At 30.9% G+C, this 12,325-nt stretch overlaps 1 protein-coding gene across 20 annotated transcripts in view; it reads right to left on the reverse strand.

The window, feature by feature from the left end:
- Nucleotides 1–12,325, reverse strand: part of Arb2a (ARB2 cotranscriptional regulator A) — a 446,980-nt gene that overhangs the window by 285,110 nt on the left and 149,545 nt on the right. For 19 of the 20 annotated variants that reach the window (XM_078044944.1, XM_040273170.2, XM_040273175.2 and 16 more), the window contains one exon: nucleotides 10,037–10,228. The exons of the other annotated variant lie outside the window; for it this stretch is intronic. In XM_078044944.1, the coding sequence (XP_077901070.1) occupies nucleotides 10,037–10,228 (192 nt within the window). The remainder of the gene's footprint in view (nucleotides 1–10,036; nucleotides 10,229–12,325) is intronic. 20 annotated transcript variants of the gene reach the window in all.

Consider the following 12,325-nt stretch of genomic DNA (forward strand, 5'->3'; position numbering starts at 1 on the left):
GATGATGTGCTGCCTCACCTTGTTCCCAGAGCAAAACAGTCAGCTGTCTTGGACTAAGACTGCTGAATTCTTGAGCTGCAAATAAATGTTTCATCCTCTAAATTGTTCTTGTTGCATATTTTGGTCATAGCAATGCAGAAGGTAACTAAAACCACATTAAATGTATATGTGGCAGTATGAGGTTACTGATTATTTTAACATGTGGAGTAAACTATATTTATTTTGAAATGTAAAAAGCATGCCTATAATCCCAATGGCTGGGGAGGCTGAGGCAGGAGAATCACAAGTTCAAAGCCAGCCTCAGCAACTTAGCAAAGCCCTAAACAACTTAGCAAGATTCTATGTCTAAATAAAATATAAAATATAAAAAGGGTGGTGACATGGCTCAATGGTGGAGTGCCTAAGGGTTTAATCCCTAGTACTTAAAAAAAAAAGTCCTAGATTCTAACTATGAAAAATATAAGAATATACTCTATCTAATTCCAACAATAAGTTGCTATAAACTTTAAGTAGTGATTTGTTTTCTTTCCAAGAAGCCAAAAGTCTATGTATTATTTCTTATAGTATATTTAGCATTGGTTCTCTTTAGTTATATATAAAATTAGGATACATTTTGATATAATCACAAAAGCATGGCATATAATTTGCTCCAATTCAGTCACCAGCATTTCTCCCTCCCACATCCTTTGTCCCCCATCAACCTTTATTCTACTCACACACACACAAAAAGAATTTTAAAAAATCTATATATTCATGATAGAGTTAAAACACCATAATGTTAAAATTCAGAATTACTGCTGCAGTCAAAATTTTTAAGGAAGTCACATTGCAAATAAGAACTAAGTAATTAAGAGATGTATTTTTCATATTCAATTTATTAATTATAAATAGGCATTAGTTAGAATTTCTAATATATACTGAAATAGCCCATTAATATTGGAATTAGTATTTTAAAATGCTTTATGTCATGATAACTGTTGAATAAAATCAAGTAATATCAGAATATCAGAAATATAAAATGCTACTGAAAGACTCCCCTGGAAGCTAATAATTATTTGCCCTTAAATTCATATGCTTGGTACATATCAGAAAAATATGATGTTTCTTTCTCATATTTTATTGATCATGTAAATAATAATACATTTGGCCTAAAACGTTGTTGATTTAAGTAACAAGTGTGAAGCACTCTTTAATAAACATATTACCTATTTCCATAATATACTGTCTCAGTTATTTCAGGCAAATTTTTTACTATTCCTACTAATAAAAGTGAACACTCTTTTCATTTAAGTTCTTCTCTTTAAATTAAAGTACTTCAGAGGAAAAACTGCTAAATATTGGAAGTTTTAAAAATCATCTTCAAGATAAAAGTATAAAGGCTAAAAATAATCAAAGAAACCACAATTACCATGAGAAATATAAACCTGACCTATCTTTAACCTTTTGTTAAACCAACGCACTCAAAAATTGTCCAGCTAATCACTGCATTTTATTGATGACATTCCTCCAGAAACTTACATTAAAAGCTTAATCCCAGAGCTAAGGATGTGGCTTAATGGTAGAGTGCTTGCCTGGTATGCACGAGGGTCTGGGTTCAATACCCAGCACCACAAAGAGAAAAAATAAAAATAAAAAACAGGTTAACCCAAGAGTAAGCCCATAATCTTTGAAAGTGTCTAGAGGACTGTTTGTAAGAACAGGAGGTATTATCCTCTAACCAGAGAATCTCACCTTCACAATCTTAAATATTCTCCCCAAACTGTCTGACTCAGCAATTCAGACTAGACTACTTCAGCTGATTTAAGAATGGATCACAAAACAGCTATCAGCAGTTAAAATTAAAAAAAAAAAGAATTCAGATCATGGAGACAGTAGTGTATAAAGCTCAAGAGAAAAGCATATATGAAAAAGACATCACAGTGACTTGAAAAAGAACAACATGACATAAATTAAAACAAGATTTTTTTTTACGTTCACCTTCTATGTATTTAAACTCATCTCAATCTCCATTGAAATTCTGATCATACCCAAACCCCAAGGCTTCTGACATACTTTCAAAAACCTACAGCCTTTCCTTTTCTTTACAAGTCTCCAGAGTCACTTCTTAGCCAAGAAAAAAACTAAAGAATTTAAAATGTATGTAACTAAGAAATAGGCCAAATTATGACCAAATTATAATCACTATTTTTCATGTAAAAATGTTGCATAATCACTTTAATATCCATTATTTGTCCTCTTGCTTTTAGTGAAAAGGACTATGTCTGCTTTGAAAGAACTATGTCTGGTATAGACATAGGTAGAGAAACAGATATTAGGCATAAAAGACTTGGTAATATTTTTCTTAGGATGATGTCAGGATACTGAAGTGTTCCATAAGATTACAGCTAACTCTTCACTGGAATTATTCCTGCTTAATGAGTTTATTAGTTCAGTACCAGAGACAATCCAGATTTTTTTAAAAAAAGCTATCACAAAATAACTTATTGTATCTGTCTCAAAAAAAATGATCAAAATTTCAGAAGGTAATTGGATTTTCAAAATTGAACACAGCTTTTTTCCTCCCAATTCAGTCATGACAGGGGCAGAAGCTAATGATATATCTGCCATGATGCAACAAGCAGACCTGTCTTCTGTCAAGAGTTGAAATCATAAAGGAATAAGCTGTCCTTAACAACCTCTCCCAAACACTACAGCTGTCATCTCATTGCTTTCTTTTGCTGGCATGGGGGCTGGTATGGTCTCCTATACCCTGTCAGTTAGGTAATGTGCTAAGCTTTTAACCTTTTTGGAATTTTTTGCTTCAACAATCTTTTTTGAAGTCAATAATATAAAAATTTATATTATCTTTAACTAATTTATATTTTCCCTCAAAGTTTACTTTTAAAATATGAAATTAGTGATCTTAGTTTCAACCTGTAGTTTAGTAGTCCCATATTTCAAATGATAGGGGAGTCTTTACTTACAAAAAATTTGGAAGTATAGATTTCAATGGTTTAAGTTCAACTACTGTTTAGGAGAAAAATAATCATTTAAAGGATATACAGTTCTATATTCAGACATTTACTAAATGTTCAAATTCTTTCGAAAGTGATTAAATCAATTGCTATATTATAATAGTATAGTTCATTAAATTTTTTTAAAAAGTTTTGAATTATAAAAACAATATTATTTAAATATAAAGGAAGTTGTTCAGAGTGAAAATTAAAGTAAAATTGAATGATAAAAACTTGAAAAAGAAAACTAAATAAACTTCCAGGAATGATACTGAATATCCATGTATGTTTGTAAATATATGTGTGAGCATACTTTTTAAAATAAATGATCTTATGTTTCATATGATAATTTACAAACATCATTCTATGTGAATGAACACATACACATAAAATTCATTTGTTTAATAACATAGTTTTCCATAATATGAATATACTACAATTTAACTGAAAAGTTCCCTACTGGTAAACATTTAGGTGATTACACAAACTGCCGTTATGAGCCTCTATGTCCATATTTGTGCACTGCTCTAGTATAAATTCCTACAAATGGAAATTAGGATCAAGTTAGTCTGCATATTAAATTTTGGGAAACATGCCATACTTTTTCAACAATATGATTCATGTCCTTAACTCTCAAAAACATTGAACCACTAATACTGCATGTGCTTTTTCTCCCATATTTTTCTATTGCTTTTCTGGAATGTCTATTAGAAGAATATTACATCTTACTCTATTATCTATGACTTTTTAATCTATCATAGTTTTTATTCATTGTTCCTTATATATTCTGCATACTATAATCTTTAATTCTACCTTTACCTATCTTATTATTTCACAAGTTTATAACATTTAAGGATACTTAGTTTGGGATTAAATTATAAACTGGAAAAAAGGCAACTAGAGTGTCCCCCGCCCCAGGTACTAAGAAGGTTCTATTTCACAACTTAGATACTGGGAATACAAATTGTTTATTTTGAAATAATGCATTAAATTATATATTTATTTATGCAAAAAAGAGTGATTCTATTCTACCTTTTTATAAAAACATATTTTCCTAGCTCTACAAAATATTTAACAAAGAGGACAGTGTATAATTACTTAATATTTACAATCATGAATATTTAGACTTTTATGTGTGTGTGTGTGTGTGTGTGTGTGTGTGTGTGTGTGTGTATTATATATTAGAGGCAACACTGGATGCTTTACCAATGAGCTACATCTCCAGCCCTTTTAATTTTTTATTTTGAGACAGTCTCACTAAGTTGCCCAGGCTGGCTCATACTTGTTATCTTCCATCTCAGCTTCTTGGGTTGGTATTACATGTGAATGCCACAGTACCTAGTGCCCAGTTGATTCTTGAACTTTTTGACATAATAATAACAACATCATTAATTCCAATAATAATTAGAATTAATTAAACTACATAGAATATTATAAAATATAATTATTGGCTTCCTTTTATAATAAATTACCCTAGATGTCATTATGCCAATCAATTGAAGTCCTCTTCTCTACCTGAATTCTGAGCAAATCTGAATCATAAAAGAAAATTATCCTTACTCATGAACAGTCTCTACCTTGATAACTAGTAGAGATCTTCTGGAAAATCTATCAATTCATACTTATATACAGAATATTCAATATACTCAGCAAAAACATTTTATAAACACAAAGTATTAAATGTGCATTCAGATATGAAAACATGTTCTCTTTTTAACTTGTTATTAGTGAATTATTATTATATAATAATGGAATTTGCTGTGACATATTTGTATATGCACATGCACAATTTGGTGGATTTCATTCTCCAGTACTTCCCTTCTCCCTTCCCTCTTCTCTCTCCCTGGACCTGTCCCTCTACACTAGTGATTCCTCTTCTCTTTTCAGGATAACTCTAAATTTCTATTTACTAATTCTCTTTTCAACTATTTCCAATAGTTCTATAACTTGACTTTTCTTTGTGATGTATCATAAAATTTATAGTTTCTGCTTATGAATTCATCTCCTATAGGGATTTATTCTGTTACAAAGTATCACATATGGCAGTATATTTGCTTCTACCAGGTACCCCAGGAGTTTCATCTGTCCAGAACATTTTTACATTAACTTACACTTTTTGAGATTTTCACACTAAATTCAATATCTAAATTCAAACTACAACTCCAAATCTAACTGTGCTTCAGGGTGTGGGGTTACTATTTCCTAAGGAAGCTTATGTTTCTTCTGACTGGCATCTGTGGAAAGAAACCCTCTTTTCACCAATGAGCTATTTTTTTCCCCTTTTATTTAAAAGGATGGCCACTTCTAGGGTCCTAACTATACCCAAGCATCTTAAGTTTCAGCTCCTGTGTCTAAGACCCAAGGCCCAAGACAGAGACAATCTGGGGCTTTGGGCTTATATCTTTCCTGATATCCCCTGGAGTTGTCACACCCTCCAGAAACTTTACATAGAGGCTTTAAGCTCTCTCTGATGCTCATGCATTTAGTAAGACCTTTTCTATCTTTTGAATATATACATCTAGGCATTTAATGTTTTTGTTGCTATATTTCAACCATTATTTTTATATGTATTCAGTGCTGAAGATGGGAGGATTCATGTTAATTAGCTCAGTCCACCATGTTACAGAATCCAAAATGTATAAATTACATTGATAAATATAGAATTGATTTTTAAATCTCACACATAACATGAATTTTATACTCAAATAATTATGGAACTAGGTTCTTCTCAGGGATTCTACTATGAGAAATTAGAAAAATATTGTCTTAAGTAATCTGACTTTTTATGAAATTCATAAAATTAATAATTTTAGTCAGGTGCAGTAACTGTAATCCCAGAGAACTGGGAGACTGAAGAAGGAGAATGAAAATTCAAGGACAGCCTGGCCAATATACTGAGACCCCTCTCAAAATTATTAAAATCATATTTGGTATGAATTTTATAGACTGTATTTTGAAACTATCCTTCACAGTTTAAACTTTTACTTTTCGTTGATTCTGTTAGAAAACTTTTTTTATTATGTCTCAATTCTTGTTTTAATAAGTAAAACTGCCATCAGGTTCTACTATATCCATTATATGTAGCAACTAAAAAGTATAATTGGCCCTCTGTATTCATGGATTCTTCATCTGTGAAGTCAATTACCATGGATAAAAAATTATTGAAAAAACTGCACCTGTACAGACCTTTTCCTTGTAGCTGCTTTCTAAACAATATAGTATTATAACTATTTATATCGTATTAAGTACTATAAGGAATTCAGAGATGATTTAAAATATAAGGGAGGATATGTATTGGTTATATACACATATTATGGTATTTTATATAAGGACTTGAGCATGGATGGACTTTGGTATCCTGAGAGGAAGGGAGGTACTGGAACCAATTCTGAAATGACACCAAGGGACAACTATGTAATTAAGCTCTTAACTAATCCAAAGAGTAAGGTCTACACCAGTGATTTTAATGAAGTTTCTGAACTAGTAGAATAAGTATCATTTGCATATTATCAGAAATGTAGATTCAGTCCCAACCAGACCTTTTGATTTAAAAATTAAGAGTTGCAGGCTATTTATGCATAAAAAACAAGCCTGCTACATATTCTGTTAAATTTAACTCTATAGAACACTGGATCTCAAACTGCTTTCCATAACACTTATTGTCAATACATTTCAATAAGTCAAAGCTCCTAAGATGAAGTCAGTGAGGTGCTTCCTTAAATTTTGTACCCTTGTCCTGGCCCTGCAATTAGTATTTAAATGTCTTAATTTAAGTGTCACCGACTTTCCTTGCCCCTTTAATAAATATAAATGGAAATGCCTTAAAGATGTATTTAAGAAATAATTAAAGAAAAACAAATATGAGTGATTCTCAAACCACAGAATTGGACACAGAATCATTAGTGCTTTGATAATATGATATATTTTTGCTTATTCCAAGTAATGTATCACACAATGAAAACTGTTATAAAAGTAAAATATTAGTTAGCAACTTCAGAAGCATTTTGGGGACTTTATCTGATATACACCATTCATAAAAAATGAATATCATGGAGCATAATATTATATGGAATAGTGGGTTTCGTTGTAATATATCTGTACATACACATATTCTGATCAATTTAATTTCCCAGTACCTTCCTTTCTCCCTCCCCTTCATCCCCTTCTTACCATACTAGTCTCCCTTCTATTTCCATGATCTCTCTTTTTCCTTTTATTCTCTCTAGCATCCACATATGGGGAAAAAATGACCCTTAACTTTGTGAATCTGGCATATTTTGCTCAAGCATCTAAAAATGCAAGAATTGGAATATGATTTTCCAACTCTGATCTATGGGCTCCTGAATGTTCTCAGGTTCTGATCCTTATCTCTACTTCAACTACAATGGTTCCACAGACTTTTATTTAACCATAATATTTTTCATAAAACAGTCCACTTACTCTATGACTAGTGTGATTCTGCAATCTGTACAATTAGAAAAATGAGAAATTATACCCCAATGATTCAAATGTATGAATTGCCAAGATAATTGTAATGGCATGTGTAGCTAATAAAAAAATAATTAAAAAAACAGTCCACTTAAAGACATAGTTGGAACACTGTTGGAACAAAGATTTAACCTTACAAAGACAAAGAAGCTATTTTAAAAAATTTCAATCTTATATCAAAAATCTGCAGAGAATATATATAAATATATATTAACAGCACTGAATAAAAATGACATTGGCCTGAAAAATATCCGAATTTACTTCTATTGTAATATAAAAATTGACAGACCATGAATAACAGTAAGGGCTCTGAATTTTTTCCTAGCTACGGAAACTTTAAATATAATTTTATAAAAAGTCCATACATTTTTAAAACAAAAGCAGAGCTAATCTGGTTAAAAAGAAAGAATAGGACAGCAGCTTTCTCCCTATAAGTCTTCCCTAGCTTCCTCCCCAAAATGTCATTTTTTCCCAGAATGCCTCTTCCTTTACACAGAACAGTCCTTAATAACTACTGAAGAAAACACTGTACAAAGGTAAAGTCAAAAAAGTAATAATGAGCCAGGTGCAGTGGCACACACCTTTAATCCCAGCAGCTCGGGAGGCTGAGGCAGGAAGATTTCAGGTTCAAAGCCAGCCTCAGCAAAGCAAGGCTCTAAGGAACTCAGTGAGACCCTGCCTCTAAATAAAATACAAAATAGGGTTGGGGTTGTGGCTCAGTGGTTGAGTGTCCCTGAATTCAATTCCCAGTAACCCCACTCCAAAAAAATAATAAAGATCACTTTATAAGGATTTAAGAGAGTACCTGTTTTTACATATTTACCACAAAGGAAGTTATCACAATCAAATTCATATTTATTTTTCAAATAAAGTAAAATTTAAAAGCATATAATATTTACAAACTAGCTGCTTTTTTTTTTTACAAGAAATCATGAGTTGCCATAATTGAGAAAAGCAGAAAATATTTTTATCCTAAAAACTCCATTCCTACTTTTAAGTACAAAATGACTTAGTATTCTAATGTTACTGACAAACTTCCACTGTCCTGTAGGGGATATCAATAAGTTTGCAAAGAAAGATAACTGACATGGCTAACCATATATTTGTTTACTTCAAAACCCTACAAAAACAATAAGATATTCTAGAATGGGCAAAACTTAGGTGATCTATATCAGAGATAACATAATTACATAAACTATTTTCCCAAGAACTCACTAGTTAAAGGCATATGATTTTCTTCATTGAGTTTTATTTTTAAATAGTTACTTGTGCACACATTTTTGAGTTTAATATTCTTCCTAAAATACATAAGCAAGATCTGTTCAAACCACAAATTAACATGTCAGAGAAAAGGTTCATTTCATTATTCATAACCTAAAGTATGAAACAGCTTAAAATATAACATTTTATGTGAGTTACTTCAATCTAAATTTCAATTTATTAATTGAATATAGTTACTTCAATTCTATACTACTGAAATTATCAACCAAACCAAAAGTAACATCTTTGTTTTCTTCATATATTCAAGAAAACCAGAAAAAAATACAATTAATCTAAGAAATTCAACTTGCAGCATTTTAAGGGTTCCAAGAATTTTATTAGGAAAAATATTCTTTAAGAGTTGGACTGAGACGTGATAGTACCATTTGAAAGTCAATAGAATACAGAACATTTAATTTTTGTAATTGTTCGTGTATCCAAGGGGCCTTTTTGATTTTAATTATAAAGCAAATAAAGCATATATAAACACATACACTATCCCATTTAGTTTTGCCATTTTATATTAAAATTTGTATACGAGATGTCACTTTACTTGTTTTTTCTAAGGAAGATTCTCATTCACACTGTGAAAGAAACCCATACTTTGCTATATCTGGCCATTCACTGCAGAACTTAATGAAAAAGTAAAACAAGAGTAGCTGAATAATGCTGGGTCAAAAAGAAATTTCACTATATCACAGGAAAGAAAATCTTGAACACAATTTTAATATGCCAAATTTTAAAAGTTTGAATTTGAGTAAGAATAAAATATTCAATAAACATAAAAGTTTACCATTTTATACATTCACTTTATGCTTAAAGCATTTTATTTATGGTCTCCAAAAACTTATGTCAAATAAAGGACAAAAATTCCTGAGTTATTTCAACTTTTCATTTAAAGAACAAGAAGTCAGTCTACATTGAAGATTTCCTTTAGTTTTTCACTTCACTAAATTAGGTACACAAAAATTTACAAAAACAATTTTGACATTTTTTGCATAAGTATTTTCAATAAAGATGAATATTTGATAGTTTAACTGATAGCCCATATACTTTTAAAATTTAGAATAAGAAAATATTCGTTCCCAAGACACTTAAATCTATGTGTGTCCAACATACTGTTTTTCTTCTAACTGCAAAATAACACAGAATAATCATCATACAAGAAAAAAATAACAATTTGAAGACAATATTACACTTAGTATATACTTTTTGAAGTTACATGACATAAAAGTTTCAAACACACAACAAAATAGAACTGTAAAATGCCAAAAATAAAAGGAAATTGCACTTACATCCACAGCTCTCTTAATAAAAGGTATCTGTGTGCCACTGTCCAGATCTTCATTTATAATAAGCCTTCTAGCCCACTGACCTGCCCTGACAACACCACTACCATGAATTAAAACCATCAGTTTCTGTGGATTTGTCAAAGCATCATCACTCATAAAGATAAAACTCTTTGGTTCACTTTCAGTGGCATCTACCTGTAATTAAAAAAAATTAAATAATAAATTTAAATGCTTTCTGATCAGGCATACAAACAGATGAGAAAACAACTAATGATTTTTATAAATTACTAAATGATTATTATAGAATTCTAGTAATAAAAAACCATTAAAATATTCATTAGAAAGTAGCAATTACATATTAGATGGATCAGCAAAATGTGATAATAACTTAAACATAAAAAAGAGCAGAGAAAAATATGCCTCCCTAGAATCACAAATAAGAAAAAAGTATTTGAGTGCTTCCTATGGCCCAAATACAATGCAACTTAAAAAAAAATTTCAATCATAATCCTATTAAGATGGTACTAATATTCATTAATAGACGAGTATTGTAACCTAGTTTAAGTAAGTTGCCCAAGGTCAATAAATATAATTTAAGTATACTACACCTGTAACAGAAAACAAAAAACAGAAAACCTATAATTGCAGTATACTGCACTTTTATAACAGAAAAATGAAAACCGTAATCAGAAGATAATACCAACTGAAAAACCACATACCAGCCAGGAATACTATAAACTTTTAAACAGGAAGCTATTTGAAAATTCAAACACATACTACTATATATGAATGTATTTTAAAGTTTCATGCAGACTGTGAACACAGCACTGTATATACTTTACAAAGCAACATTCTTTGTGTATTCTAATAATCTTTCTGTACTAATTACATATGGGATGAAGAGTGAGCATTTTTATCCATATTGATTATGCTTAATATCTAGGTCTTTAGATAATGTATGATTTAAATTTCAAAGTCTTAAAAAGACTTTAACGAAGGGATACCTTTCTGACTTTTCATTCCAAATGCCATAGGACACACTGAGTGGTACTCCATACCAGCAGTGGCCAGTAATTGGGAATGGAAGCCTTTGTGCAGCCAGGTGAGAGCCAGAAGCTGAAGAGTTCCGATAGCTAGGAACATACAGAACCCCACGTAGAGAAGATCAATCCACACACAGAGTAATGCTCTTCACTTTGTCAACAGTATATGTTTACACCATTATGAAAATAAGAAATATGCAAAAATAACATATGGACAAGTGTTCCTAATCACTATGCATGGAGATAGAACAATCAATTTTCTCTACTTCTAAAATAAGATTGGTCTCAGTATAAGATGACCAACTTTTTATGTAAAAAGAGCACAATGGCAATGAGTTCAGGAAGAATAGAATAGCCACAGGGCTTAAGAAAAACCACCATCATCTCAGTTAAACCTTCCCTGTCTACTCATTTAAAATTTCAAACACTTCCCTAATAATTCCCTAGTCCCTATATCTGTTTTAGTTTCCTCTTCAGCACATGCCACAATCTAACCTACTGTATACTTTCTACAGCTGTTTGTATATTTATACCATCTGCTCTCTCCAGTAGAATGGAAATTCAATAAAGCACAAAGTTCCCTACTTTGTATTCAGCTACATGCTTGTGTCCAGAACAGAGCCTGACATGCTACAAGTACTTAGAAAATCAATAAATGAACAAAGTTTTGAAATAAGGAATCTTATCAAGCATCATCAGTAACTTCCTTTCATTAACAGACACCTTAACTAATGCAGCCTCTTTAAATCATTGCTTGGTTCAGAGAGCAAATATTGAAGATTAATAATGTGTACTATTAATACATTTAAAAGAGCTATACAGTATCAAGAATTAAATTACATATGGAACTATAAATTTGTTATTAGTAAATAAGATAGAGATAGCGAGGTATGAAGTGAAATAATCACATTAACTTAGCCTATATGTTGTGGCCAAAGTAAATAAATTAGGATGATGACAAAAAATATGACTGGAACCACACAGGAAGAGAAGTGGATGAGAAACAGGAAAAAAAAACTTAAGAAAAAAAAATTCCCTTTAATCTGGGATTTTTATAAGAAAACAGAAGAATCAGTTAAAATTAGGAAACAAAAAGAATAAGGTGATAACAGAAGAAAAAACTAAAAGACAAAGCTAACACTGTACAATAACAAATAGGTCAAAGTATTTCCAAAACAATATGGATTCTGGAATGCACATGGAAATGGCCATCTATCTTAACAAGAAAATCCACAGCTACAGAATTTCT

The sequence above is a fragment of the Ictidomys tridecemlineatus genome, chromosome 1 (assembly GCF_052094955.1).
Source record: "Ictidomys tridecemlineatus isolate mIctTri1 chromosome 1, mIctTri1.hap1, whole genome shotgun sequence".
In the NCBI taxonomy this organism is placed as follows: Eukaryota; Metazoa; Chordata; class Mammalia; order Rodentia; family Sciuridae; genus Ictidomys; species Ictidomys tridecemlineatus.